At 31.8% G+C, this 15,171-nt stretch overlaps 1 protein-coding gene across 1 annotated transcript; it reads left to right on the top strand.

Moving 5' to 3' along the window:
* Positions 1-390: 390 nt before the first annotated feature.
* Positions 391-8,681, top strand: LOC132726827 (uncharacterized). Its single transcript, XM_060712207.1, is given in 7 exon segments — positions 391-679; positions 717-780; positions 782-2,116; positions 3,070-3,306; positions 5,960-6,067; positions 6,872-6,988; positions 8,003-8,681. Coding segments are annotated over 7 exon segments (2,739 nt in total). The 5' UTR covers positions 391-429; the 3' UTR covers positions 8,631-8,681.
* Positions 8,682-15,171: the final 6,490 nt, after the last annotated feature.

The following is a 15,171-nucleotide window of genomic DNA, read 5'->3' as shown; positions in this document are numbered from 1 at the left end:
CTTAAAATCTTGTCCGGCTTTCACAGGTCAAAGTGTAGGTGGGATTCAAATGAAACTTTACAAAAGAGATTAATACCATCCCTAGTTGTGCATATCGCTGTTTGTTGTTTATATTGGGTTTTTGTAATAAAGGCCAAGATGATTAAGATATGGGCTAGTGAATTTCTTATTTTCAATCACATTTAAATATAAGATATTAATTTGTCTTTTAAGTTACTTTTTATTAATAATTTTAATATCCATAATCATATGATCTTTACTATGTTTAAAGGACTTAAAAACCCAAACAGAGTCATGGAAACATAATACATTTAAGTAGCAAGGAAAGATGTTATTCTGAGACACATGTAACCAGTTTTGTAATTAATTAATGTAAGATAAATTCATCTTAAAGATATTATCCACTATTTTCAGAGCTACATCACCGCAATGTGTAATCCATTAGAGAAGAAGCAAGTCCAGTTTGACAAGTCCTCATGCTCCGAGTTAACTGACCCAACAACTTTAGAATACATAGAAAAAACTACCAATGCTTTTATAAGACCATTGAAGAAAATTGCTCAGTTTGAAATTTCAGGGACAGAGTTAGCAGTAACTCTTGCATTGTCACAGATTGAAGAATTAGCAGGGACAGCATTGGTTGGTAAAGATCAATGTAATGTTGAAGATGATGATCATGATGAACATGATGGTATGATAATGATCTCCCCTAATACCCATGAATGCATCATCCAGACTTTCAACAGTATTAGAGAGAGCACTTTCAGCCAATAGCGACGGTATTTTGCTCGGCTGAGGATTATCGTAAAGTTCCACAAGCTGTAAAACGAGTACTTGTTAATTGTCTACAAGATGATGATCAAGATGACATTGATGATGAATTACTTTTTGCAGATGGCACGAAGGAAAGTGGTGATACTGATAATTTTAAACGTTCTAACATAATGATGTTTTATGAAGGTGATGAGAAACCAATAGAAGTTGATGAGAAAACTACAGTACAAACATCACCTGGTATATCAACAATAGCTGAAAAAGTGACAGAATTAACTGTGTCAAATCCAAGTGTTTCCACACTTTTAACAAAGCAACAAGAGTACTTGCGTAGTTTTGGTATGTCAGTAGGTTTTAAAGAGGCAGAAGTAGATAAAGCTTTATGCTTTGTTCATGAAAAGACCAGGCCATCTGATTTTCTTGATATGTTAAATTCACTTCAAAACCAGGAAGAGAACCAGGAAGAGAATGACAGCGATGATGATGTCATCATTCTAGAAACAGAAACTGTAAATCTTGTTACTGATGAAAGAATTGTGGTTGATGAAACTCTAAATGTTAAAGATAAAGGGAAAATATCTAAGGAAAGCAATACAAATGATAGTAGAAGACTTTCTAAAGCACCTGGTCAAACCTCCTTACCAGATGGGTATAAGGAAAGATTGTTCCAGGATTTCTTTACTGAAGATGAAAATTGCTCTGTTGATGAACTTAAGAAGAGGAATGCTGAACGACAAAAGTTGTTGCGACAAAATTTTGAAAGTCAACAAAGAAATGATGCTAATAATGAAACTACACAAGAACAAACTGGTAAAAAACAAAATAAAAGAGGAAAAAATAGAGGAAAGAAAAAGAAGCAGCAGCAGCAGCAACAGCAACAATGTGTTGAAAATAAACAAGAAAGGGAAGGCATGCATGATAAACAATTCCGCTTAGACACTAATGAAAATGATAAAGCATCTAAGAATGATGATCAGACTTGTGTTTTAAGGGTTTGGAGTAAAGATCAGGGATCAACAAGTGCCAGTGTTGGGCAATCAGCTGATGAACCATTTCAGACAACACCAAAACGTAAGGCAGAAAACCCACAGCAGCAGCAGCAGCAGCCTCAACTAATCTCGGGAAATAACAATAATGTAAGACAGAGATCTCCAAACCCTGGCTTTAAAAGTGGGACACAATGGGTAGAGCCTGTAGGCAGAGGTAAAAAGCCGATGCAGATTGTGACACCAGTAAATACAACAGGAGGAGATTTCAACAAGATGGCTGGACAAGCTCAAGGTGGTCCAGTTGAGGAGGACTTAAGATATATTGTCATTGATGGGTCGAATGTTGCAATGACGTAAGTGAAGTTACATTTGTAATTTTTGTCTTGTAAAATTTTCAGATTTTCCTAACTTTAAATGGAATTAAGTGTACATAGTACTACATACTGAATTAGCATACCTTTTTATTCCATACATGGTACTTGAGTCTATTAATCCTCTACCTACCAAAATGGGATTATAGTTAACCCTGCATCTGTCTGTCATTCCAACAGTCTGAAGATACCTGGATCCAGATTAAAAGTACAAAAGTTAAGTTGTTGATACTTGGAAATAATGCACATCATTATTTTTCATTGTGGTTTCCATGCTTACAGAAAAGATGAAAACCAACAATAATAATTGAACAAATCTGGATCCTGTAATAACTAAGTATAAAAGCTTGGTTCTTAATACTTGGTATCCATCTCTCCATCCGTCTGTCAGTCTGATACACTATGGGGTTATGGTATTTTACTACTTGACATTGAGTGTCATTCTGTACAAATACTAAATAATTGGCCTGATAAACAAAGGAACAACCCCAAAATGTCTATCCCTGAAGGACGTCTGTCTGTACAAAAAAATTTAGAGTCTGCTTTAACTTAAAGAGTACAAATGCAAGGTTGATGATACAGTTTGCAGATAGTCTCAGGACCAAAATATATGTATCAAAGATGAATGTTGATGTGGTTGTGGAAATAGTAAAAACAATAAAATCAAATGCATAATTTAGATCATGCTATATTTTTTTTTGATGATAATCTTTTTTGTAAAAATTATTTTCATTTCCTTAAAAATAAAATTGCACAGCAGGAGTGATTTTTTCCTAGATATACCTCAACTTTTGAAAAATTGAGATAAAATCTTATTTCCACATCTATATAGATTGCAATAGGGAATCAAAAAACTGGAAAGGGGACCGCTGCATTGTCTTGTAATTTTTTGGACAATCTTGTATTGACAATACATTGTATTTTTTTCTTTACAGCCATGGCAATGGAAAACATTTCTCATGTAAAGGTATAAAGATTTGTGTGGATTATTTCCGTCAAAGGGGACATAAAAATATAACAGTTTTTGTTCCTCAATGGAGACAGTACCAGCCGAGTGATACCAACATGATTCTAGATCAGAACATTCTATATGAACTAAAACAAGAAGATATATTAGTGTTTACACCTTCTCGTAAAATTGGCAGGAAACTTGTGGTTGCCTATGATGACAGGCAAGTATAGTGTTTACTTATTGAATTACATACATTTTCTCACTAGGTTATTTTAATGTTTTTTGCCAGCATATCATTTAAGTAAACAGTTCATCAAATGTGTCACAGTGATTTAATTATCAGTCAGTAATTATTTATGTAGAAAACATGTCAACAATAAAGGTTTAAAATTTAGCACTCTATTATCAGATAATTTGTCCACATACTGGCACATATACCTACAATATTCTCTTTCCCTATATCTTATACATAAAAACATATTTGATTTTCTAATGTTACATTTGTATTAAAGATATTCTTCAATTATTATTTGAATTGTAATTATCATTTAATGGCATGATTTGTGAATTTATCATAAAGGATATAAATAATTTTAATGATTAGTAATGCTATCTTTGACAGCTTTTTTTCTTTTTACTTTTAAAATTTAATATTATCATCTTTAACTATCTAAATTGATAATCGTTCTTCCTTTTATTTCTTCAAGAAATAGAAATTTGGCTAGATTACTGATTTTTAAGTTATGTCAAATCATCTTCAATCAGAATAATGATGCATAAACTGAAATGCATGTGTAATTAGATTAGTTATAATAAATTTATTTATCACATAAACTGCGGCGCAGGAGTGTAATAAAGCCATTTAATAATCAAAGCACAGAAGGCGCTGAATTTGTTTGGGTCTCAGAATGTAAGAAAGGTGCAGGTTGTGAGATTATATGTATAGTGCCACCAATGCTTTCCAGCGTTTTAATTGTAGTAAATTGGCTATAAGACTAATTGCAACACTGATATTCAATCCAATGTTTATTTGACTTTAACAATTTGAAAAAAAAATGAGTTACCTTTACTGGGATTTGAACTCCAGACCTCTCGCTTCCTAAGCGAGCCCGAAAACCCTTCAGCCACGGTGAATTTATATGTGAACGGGCTGAAGAAAACCATATTATTCTAAATTAAGGCTTGTAACGACTTTAACTGTTGTTTAACACAGATGTAAATAATCCTGGAGCTTACTATAAGCATTTATATTTATAAAGAATCAAAGGGCTGCAAGTTCTGTGGTATTTTCTGATCTTTGCAATCTAAATCGTACTGTATATCTGTATGCATTTTCCTGTATAGGTTTATTTTTATGTATTATAATTCATTTTGCAAGGCACCAGAGTTTGATACATACGGAATTCTGCATAACTAGAGTTGCATCAAAAAATCATTTATGTTCATTTTTTACGACAGCCACACTTTATCCTTGCATATCATGGCTACTTCCTTAACAAAAACACTTAAAAAAGAATTTAACAAAAAAAAAGTTTCCTCGACTGGGATTCGAACTCGAGACCTCTCACTCACTAAGCGAGCGCGTTACCACTGTACCACGGAGAAGTTATACACAGAAAGTCTGAATAATATCAAGTCATTCTAAATTTAGAACTTCCATTGCATTTCGGGTTTGTAATCCTTATTAATTTCGAGGTATTTAGTTCAGCGTAAACCTGTTGTTTAAAATTGAAGTAAATATTTTAGCGAAAATCCTCTCGCCCAAACAGTCCGACATGTAGAATCTATATATTCCACTACTCGGTTTGTGTAGTATTTGGTAATAAATAGTATTTTCATTGATAAAATCATATTCATCCGCGTAATTTGTGATAGTGCATTTATTGACAATTCTATAAGCCAACGCTATTGTTTAACTTTAAATGCGTTGTAATTTGTTGGATACTTGTAACAAAATAAAATATTTCTTTCTTTTAAATCGCTAGTTTAAAGCTGTTTTGAGAACTACTTGTTGTTAGGTTTGTCGTAAACTTCTGTGTCAGAGATTGAATGTCCACTTTGTATTTAGTTATTTTCGATCAGAAAATACAATAAAACAATATTAGAAATCTTCGACCATTCGGGAATTACTTTGCTTGAAAATTGATGCGCCTGTCTTTGACCATCTTTACGCAGTGATCTCCCCTGAATTTTTCGGCTTTAGTGTACATACAAAAGGGAAGTAACCGCTTCAAAAAAGTGGACTACTTTCGGCATTTGCAATTAACAACATTAGACTCTGAAATTTCGCTACCATTATTTGTTTGGTCTGACGACCCAAACAAATAAAAACGATATTACACTAGTGTAATAACACTTTGACGTGACGTCATTTGCGCTATATAGAAACATAGCGTTAAAGCGCGCTAATGTTAGCGTTACACTATAGGCGCGTCATTGAAAAATTACTCATTTTAACAGTTTACTGTTCTTATTTTATATATGTGATAAAAAGAATATTATATTCGTGTAGATTCAATACTAAATTTATTGAACTCATTGAAAAAACAATATTATGCTTGCCAGAGGCTCGCATAATACAATTTATTCTATTAATTACATATATCCAAAATAAGAACTATTTATGGTAAAAATGAACACTTCTTCATTGACATGCCAATAGTATAACGCTAAGAGTCAGAACAACTTTACAGCACTTTTGAATATTTTGTATAACACATTTATGATATGAATTTGCAAATTTTTAAAAAATCGAATATGCTCTTCCATTTAAAAAAAGTAAAAATGCAACTGATACATTTACTAAGTTTATCAGTATTTTATATTAATATTGTAAAAAGTCATAACTATTGTTGTTTTACTGTTTATTATAGGTTTGTTTTAGAGCTAGCCGAGGCTGAAGATGGTATTATAGTGTCTAATGACCAGTATAGAGATCTCATGTATGAAAAGGCAGCATGGAGAAAGTTAATTGAAGAAAGGTTTTGATATTTTGATTAATTACACACGAAAATGTCACTGATTAACTTGTAATAATAATGGGGAGAGTTTACTGTATAGAAAACTTAGGTGACAAACAATAGACGATTAATGCACTTTTTTTGTTCATTATTTAACATTTGCCGAAGCATTTAAAGCCTGAGCCCACATTGCAACAGATTAAATAAGTCTGAGGTCTTCAGCAGATATTAATGCCAAAAAAAAGGTGGCGTACATAAGCTCTATTCTGATGTAAATGTATACCTTTTTTTTGTTGTTGTTTTTTTGGTAATTATGTGTTTTCAGATTTTTTGGTAATTATGTGTTTTCAGATTTGAAATTGCACTAAGTACTGGTTTACAATTGTCTCGCCCTTCTTTTTTTCTAAGCCTTTTTTTGCCTGATAAATCTTTAATATGAAACACTAGCATGGTATTCTCTATTCACTGTGTGAAACAACAATGTCCAGACCTTTGCCTTTTGGCTTGTATTATTGCTTAGTGAACTTCTGCAAAAGTTATATAAATCATGACCCTTTGGATAAAATAGGCCCGGGCCCCCATTCTGGGAATCAAATCACTTGGTTTGCATAGACTTATATACTTAACATGTCTTATGTTAATCTTGACCCTGAGGTCAAAATTGGCCCTTGCTTCCTGTGGACTAATGTATAGGAAAATTCATCTAATCTCTTTGTGGAAAACAGCAATTCGTAATTTAACGGAGTTTATTCCATTACTGATTATATTTATATACTAAATGAATAGTATTCAATTACGATTGATATATCTATATATATTATTCAGGTTGCTCATGTACAGTTTTGTAAGGGACAGATTTAAGCCACCAAATGATCCACTAGGAAGAGAGGGACCCTGTTTAGATGATTACCTTAGAGTTCCCAAAGTGACACCTTTCCAAAGGTAAAGATAGCATTAAATGTTAAGTCAAACATATTTATATTCTGCAAATATAATCTTGTTGATAATGAATGGAGATAGAGCTAACTCCACCAATATTTCCCTATTGTTAAAATTTGATGTTAGCAAACATTCCCAAACTACATGTATAAGAGAAATGTTGTCAAGTTTAATAAATGTCTTTAACAAATTACTAGTAACAAAAATTATTCTAAAAAGAAAAAAAATACTGTATTTCTAAATTATAAAAGGCAGTATTATATACATATAGGATATTAAAGTTTTTTTCTATAAATGCAAGATTATTTTCATCGAGTGGTATGAAAATATATATTTCATGAGTAGCGGTAGGCACAAGTGAAATATGATAATCTTCATACCACAAGAAATGCTCAAGTATTTATAAATTGTACATGTACCTGAGCATTATTCATAATATGTGTAGTCTACATACTTTGTAAAATAAACTAGAGACAGAAACTTTTTAACTAGAAACAGAAACTTTTAACTATGTTCAACAATATAGATATTTGTAGAACATAAAGGCACACTCATTTTGATAATTTCTATAAATAGTAACATGTTTAACATCAAACACCTATATATAATGTATATTAATGTCATATGGTAGATATATGTTGTCATTCTTTCTCTGAACTTATTGTGTTTTGCCAATTTACAAAAGTGGTTTGTATTTGATACAACATCATACATGTAATTTATAATAATGCTTCAGCATTTGGAAAAGATGTATGAATACTTTGTAAATTTGTTACAGACTTACTTTAGAATAAGGGGTTTCTGTGGCCAAGTGGTTAAGGTTTTTTTTATTCTTCAAATCACTTCCCCTTCACTCCTGTAGGTTCAAATCCCATTAGGGACTTTGGATTCTTTCATGTGAGGAAGCTGAGAGGTGAGGGGACACTTGTACAGTGTTGGTGTGAAGTAAAATCCTACAAAAACAAAAATCAGTAGAATACTTAGTAATGTCAAATTGTTTTTCCTTTTCATTTTCAGATACCGGCAAGGTTATAATACTCCACATCAGCAACAACTACAACAACAACATCATCAAAATCAACAGCAGAATCGGTCAAATCAGCAACAGAACCAGCATTATCAACCATTTCAGTCACAACAAAATTATCAGCAACAATTCCCACAAGCTGTAGGTCATGGACACATTCAGCAAGGTCAAGGACAATTTAATTTAGGTCAAGGTCATATGCAGCAAATGCAGCCACCTTTTCTAGCAGGTAGAGGAAATTTTGCCAAGGCTGTAAACCAGGGTCTTAATTATAATGAAAATAAACAACCATTCCAAAAACAGGCAGTTGGTGCAAGAAATAAAACACCTGTTCAAAAACAATCTGAAGGTCAGCATTTGAATGACGCAGATAATGCAACACAGGGAACAAAACAAGGTAAAGGTCAATGGAAAAGTACAACACAGAAAGGTCAGTGGTCACTAAAAGGAAAAGGAAATCCTAGAACTGATGAGGAGACTGAAGAATTGTTTAAAGAATTAAGAATAATGTTTCCTGATGATGATCAGGAGGAAAAGATAAGAAGTGTTTTAGCCAATCATGACAGGGAGCGTGACTTGACCAAACTTACTAATTATTTAATGAGTGTACTGTTTTAATAAATCTATTTTGTTATTGAATTTATTATCAATGAAATATTTGCTTTATGATATGTGATGTTTTTGAATCCATTGTTGTCACTTTTTGGTTGTAAAACAAGAAAAAAACTCTTAAAACTGCTTAAACTTTTTCTGCAAAAAATATACTATCTTTTAATTAAGAAATAATTATAAATTACAAATCCGATACTTAGTAATAAATGGCCTTTTTGACAAAACCATGAAATATCATGCCTGCAAAATTTATGAATTTACAGTAGTTGGTCCAGTCTGAGTTTCTAGCAAAGACAATGAGACATAGCTGTGAGACCAGTATCTGTTCAATCTAGCTAGTATAAATTCAAAGCAGTACATGTTTAGCATTGTTTAGGGTTAATTAGCAAAAGAACAATTTATGTGTTCGGATAAATCCTGGATATATTTTAATGAGATGTATGGATACATTTTATCATAAGCCAAAATTTATTATTTAGTTTGATAGTAAAATTAAATGAATGATTTGTAAAAGTAAAAAGTGCTATACTTTAATTAATAGTCTGTAGTTGAGTGGCTAAGGTCGTTGACAAAATATGAACCAACAACTTCAGATTCTTTCTTATGAGAAAGCTATCCAGCTAGCTTACCTTGTGTTGGTGATTCTACTCCGGTGCACGTTTGTGCCTAAAAAAATGCTCAATAGGGCACCTGAGGTCTTCCTCCACCAGTAAAACTGGAAAGTTGCCATTGACGTAAAATCCAACAAAAAACTTTTATCAAATTGCCAACTGGAAGGCATCCAGATGTTCATTTATATGTAATTTCTTAAAGTTAACTACAATTTCTAGATTTTTTAATAGAAATTGAAGTTTTTATGTTCATCATAAAATTATAACAATTGGGCATTTTTTCTACATTATTAATGTTGCATAAAACTGGACAAAGCGTCACAAGTAATAACAAACATATTGTCAACTTCTCCCTAACAGATTATAGAAGATTAAGAAAGGGACACAGTTGTAACTATGTATAAGATATTTTGATACATATTACATTTTAATATTATGACTCTTACATCACCTAGTCTAGTCTATAAATTCTCATGAATTCTAAAACAATACATGTACATTGCCATATTTCTTTCTGCTAATTAAATGTTAAAACTAGTTTATAATGGATGATTTCGTCACCTAAGAAGTAAAAGGTCGTAAGTGCATTTTTCATAATTTTCAGGAACAGAGTTTAAAGGTTTATACCTGTCTAAAAAGAATCAAAACTTGAATTCAGAGAAAACCAATTATTCTTATGTTATATGTTATTATATCATCTTTATTTTCTTATACACAAACATACAAAATATCCAATCAATCAATATCATCAAAACTGTACATACGCCCTTTTTCTCCTACATTTTGCTAAAGACATTAGAATGAAAAGGTCACATATGGCAAATATGACCTTATGCCGCTGAGGGATTTTAAGTTAATAAATTAACTGCTCATTCATATAAGATAGTATTTGACAAATACTACCCTTTCATTCTTAACAAATACACAAAACTTACACATACTAAGGGTGACATATGACACATCTGACCTTTTACCACTTACTTTTTTTTGTAATCGTGCACATTCACAATAAAATTGAAAACAATTATTCCTTTTGAAAATACAATGTACATTGAATATATTTGTTCTTCATATATGTATTTAGAATAATGGGTCACAATCACTAAAATGGCATAAACAGTCCTATAAGCAATGGAATGAAATTATATAACCGTTTGAAAGTGTTCAAGTATTAAATGATAAAAGGCGTAAAATCCATACAAGATTTCAAGGGTTACAAAAATAAAACTTTTACAGTTCCGCCATCATATCGTCACATAATCACGATTGTCTGTTTTAAGATGCCATCCTTATACATCCCAACTTTTAAACATAAAATCAATCAGAGATTTTTTCTCACTTAAATTTCTATACATGTATAAAACACATACTTTTTAATTCGTTTGTTACATTGTTAGCAGTTATTGTAAATTGTTCACCAATTAACATTCTTCATCTTCATACTCTGAATTTTCAGGAAGGAAGTCTTTGTTGCTTTTGTTTGTTGGTAAGCTAGCAATATATGAGTGGAACTCTTCGGGAATAATGTCTTTCGTGCAAAGGAATTCTCACATTATATCTGTTTATATTTCGATTCTTTTACCGGGACATATCCTTTTGAACTACACCAATCCTTGTAGAGTTGCTACTTAAGCTTTATCATGGGCTACATATTGTTTCTTAGAACTTTTTCTAGTGTAGTAAAAAAATTTTTATATGTTCGTACACGAATTTCACTCTTGCATCATTGATTTTTGTACTTGGTGTGTGCCTACCCCTCAAATCTGTTCCTTGAAATATACCATTTGTTTTTCTTTTAAGAGTGTACCGTATCAGCTTCTCACCAATATCGAGAGTTTTAAGAAAGAACTTCTGGCAAACACGGATGCTTACTTCCCTTTTGAAAAAACTGAATTTCAACGATACTTTTCTTTTGCTTTTAGTTCTTCTAACCGGGTCGCTTTTCGATACAACAACGCAAATAAAACAACGTAGCCTCTCATAAGTTGGAAGTGCATAATACATTTCAAATATATTTTTCTCTCTGTTTCTGTGAAGTTACTGTTCCATTTGAATCTTCATTTAGAGCAGTCACTTGGTTTAACTCCTTTTCCTTTCACTGTTTTACCCGATTTTGATTTGCAAGATTTTCATTGCAGTTTGTTTCTTTTACGTACAGGTGACTGCCACTCTTTTTCATTTCATTTTCTTTTCCGGATTGTTAGCGTCTGTTTAGGGCTGTTATAGTCTGCACGTTTGTGTGCTGTAACAGGAATATGGTTTTCATTCCCACAATGTTCCATTGAATTAACTCTTGGTGTATTATCAGGGGGAAGTTCAGTATTGTCTGGTTGTATAATTACTGGTTTGGTTGCATCATAATGCTCATTATTCCAGAATGCAATATACGCTATTTCAATTTGCTGGATATGTCCATCTTGTTTCCAGTTTGATGGCTTAACATTAATAAATGGAGTCGAAGTCGAGCTTGAATATATCCGCACTTCACAATTTAAGTAGTAAGCAACAGCTATAGACATGCAATCGGCTAGAGTTGCATCCCAGTGACCATTGCGTCTCATAATGCTTATATCTCTTTCAAAAACATCACTTTGATTCTCTCTTTGTGATATACTTGTCAAGAAAGATAAGTATATGTCCTTATTTTGTTGAATGTGATCACATAGCGAATTTCGAAAAGTATCTTCGTTCTTACATAAATTGTTGTTAACACTCTCAGCAACAGCTGCAAAGAAACAGTTTCATTCTGCGGGAATTTAAACTCGTTTTCTTATATTTACTGCTAACAGATGGTCTAATCTAGCCTCATGCAGTCGATTTAACCGTGCCTTAAGTGATGCAATTGTCTTGCTACACTTCACTGCTTTTTTTAAATTCATCATGTGTTTGTAAGTTTCTTGATTTTTTTCTTCTTTCTTTTAAAAGTTTTATTGATCTTGTAGGGGACTTTCCTTCTTTCGTTTGTTCAATAATTTCTTGGACTTAGATTTAAATGTAGATGCTTTTTTTTCTTCCACGATTTGTTTCTGCAACAAGTAATTTGTTTCCTTTTCTTCTGTCTCCTTTTTCACTGTTTTATTTTTTGGAACTCTTCTGTCTCTGAATCTGTAGAATTTAATATGTCCTTTTGTAGATCATATGATATGTCCTGATTACAATCATCAGAATACTCAGTATCTGTAACGATTAACATTCGCCGAACAGACTTCCTTTCTTTTCCTTTAAAATTATATTCCAGTAACTTTGAAGTGGTATATCCTCATCAGAAGAACTTTTATGATGTTGGGCGTCTCTGTGCAGCTTTCCATTGATTTCATTTACGTTTTGTCCGCTGCTGCTATCCTGTATTTCATGTTAATTCAAATGTTGTCCCTTGTTTTTGATCTGCTTTTCATGTTTGTTCCTGTGTTGACCATCGTTACTAGTACGTATCTCATTGTCATTCACGTTTGATCCTGTATTTCATTTCCATGTTCTTTTACATATTCTCCCTTGTTACTAGTCTGTTTTTCATTTGCATCCACAAGTTGTACTTCGTTACTAGACTTTATTTCATGTTCATTTATGTGTTGTTCCATATTAATAGCGTATCTCATTTTCATTCATGTATTATACCTCATTATTAGCCTGTTTTCAATATTCATTAATGTGCTGCTCCACGTTACTTGCACATGTTTCATTTTCATTCACACGTTCGTCATTAGCCTGGTTTTCTTGATCATTAACATGTTGATCCTGGTTACTAGGCTGTATTTCAGATGGATTCACCTGCTGCTCCTTGTTACTACCATGTATTTCATGTTCATGTACATGTTTCTCGTCTTTACTTTCTTTGTCTGAAATGAAGAATATGGAATAAAACATGTGTTAAATTCAATTAAATGCATTTACTGAATAATAATCACATAAGTAAATATGCAGTGGTAAGGTTTCATATAGTATACATGACTTTCTTGGTCCTTTTATAGTATGCTTATTACTTATGATGATGACTTTTAAATCAGTTTAATCAGCAACTCGCATAAACTCCCACCTTCCATAGACAATAACAGTAATATTGTATCAGCATTTCCAGTCACAAAGTTTATTTTCTTCCACATTGTTTAAGACAATTACCTTTATTGACAGCCACATTAATATCAAAGTACATCTCATCATCTGACAATTCAAAATACATGTATAGGTCTTCCTACAAAGAAAGCGTATACTTATTACTTAACGAATTTTATAATTTGGCAGTTAAATGAAATCAAAGAAATTTGTACCTGGACACAATTGATTAAGTTACATGCACATAAACATGCGAGACACACTACTGAACAACTTATTTTGCAGAATTAGAATACTGGTTATTTACTACTATTAGAATATTGTCTCTAAAATATGATATAAACTATTTTACAAATTAATTATTTTGCAAAGAATTTAATGAAATTGTACAAACCTGATTTTCTTTCATCCATGATTCCTTCTTGTAAACATAAACAAATGAACGTGGAAAGTTTATGATATTAGTGAAATTCTTATGTTATCATGTACTGAAATGATTTTCTCTATTATCTATAACACTGCTAATTTGTTCAGATAAAGGGGGCATATGTTTTACATTAAGTGTTTTGCATAGAAGGAAAAGGGCGTAATTGGCAAATACTACCTTATACGTCAGTTTTGGCATACGTTTTGCAAAAAAAGTTGAGAATGAAATGGGCATATTTGTCAAATCTGCCCTTTTACCGTTAATTTAGTTTCACTTAAGACCTTTTACCGCTCATTGAAATTTAAAAATAGTTGTTATGGCCTTTGATTTCTAATCAATAACAAAGTCAATAAATGGAATATAGCCAAGATATTTTTACAGAATATGCACATTGCTATGTGTATCACAGAAATGTTTAAATCTGATTTTCGGCAAAATGTTAGTTACAACCTTTTACCACTCGGGTGACGATTTGTTACATGACATACATTGAGTATTTATCTGTAAATATTATACTCTCTTATTACTACAGGTTCACTATAAGTTTGTCCTGTCTGAAAAACAGGATCCTTCAAAAATTAAAAAAAGTATTAGAAATATATTCATGAAACTTGAGGACGCATTCATAGATGGGATTATAGAGATTATACACATTGTTTTATTTTGTGCCTATTTTCAGAAATAATGTTGCTATGGCAACAAATAGCATTGTTGCAGAAGCTGATAATATTTTAATCTTGTAACATGTTTAGGAAGTAATAATTTGTTGTCATGATTGATTTTCATCCAATTACTTTTGATCTTGTACAAAACCTACACAATTTTAGACAAGTTTTACAGATCACAGATAAGAAGTCAATGGGCATTTATCTGTCTGTTGTATGTATTCAAAATTTTATGGGCCCCATTAATCATAAAATAATAGCTTTCAATTTTTGAAGTTTTGTTCTATGTAGTACAGGCCCTTCACATGAGTAGATTTATTACTTTGCTATAGTTGTACTTGGGGGGGTGGGGACTTTCACTAATTGAAATACTTTCATTAATCTTAAATAATTGAATTTTTAATAGATTATTATTTACAGTCTAAATGCTCAAGCATAGAATACAATTAAATATTTTTTTCAATAACATACCTGTATGAATTTGACATACAACATGACTGTGCCAGCATTGGGGGTTATTCCCTCCACCATTTTATTTGATAACTCATTCTGTGTCATTATCATTAGCAGATTTCAAAATTTCGTGTAATATAACAGGTAGAATTTTCATCTTTATTTTGCAATGAAATAAGAATTATTCCATACCACACGGTTTTTAGTTAAAGGCCCATTATTCCAAAAAGATGCTTTATTTGTATATCACAAAAGCTTTTGTTTTTGTGTGTCCTCTTTAAATTTTCAAAGAAGAAACTTACTGGTAAATTACTTGAAACATATTTTGCTTCTGCTGTTCC

The sequence above is a fragment of the Ruditapes philippinarum genome, unplaced genomic scaffold (assembly GCF_026571515.1).
Source record: "Ruditapes philippinarum isolate M1 unplaced genomic scaffold, ASM2657151v2 ctg333_1_1_1_1, whole genome shotgun sequence".
NCBI lineage: Eukaryota > Metazoa > Mollusca > Bivalvia > Venerida > Veneridae > Ruditapes > Ruditapes philippinarum.
This window is presented reverse-complemented; position numbering and strand designations above follow the sequence as displayed.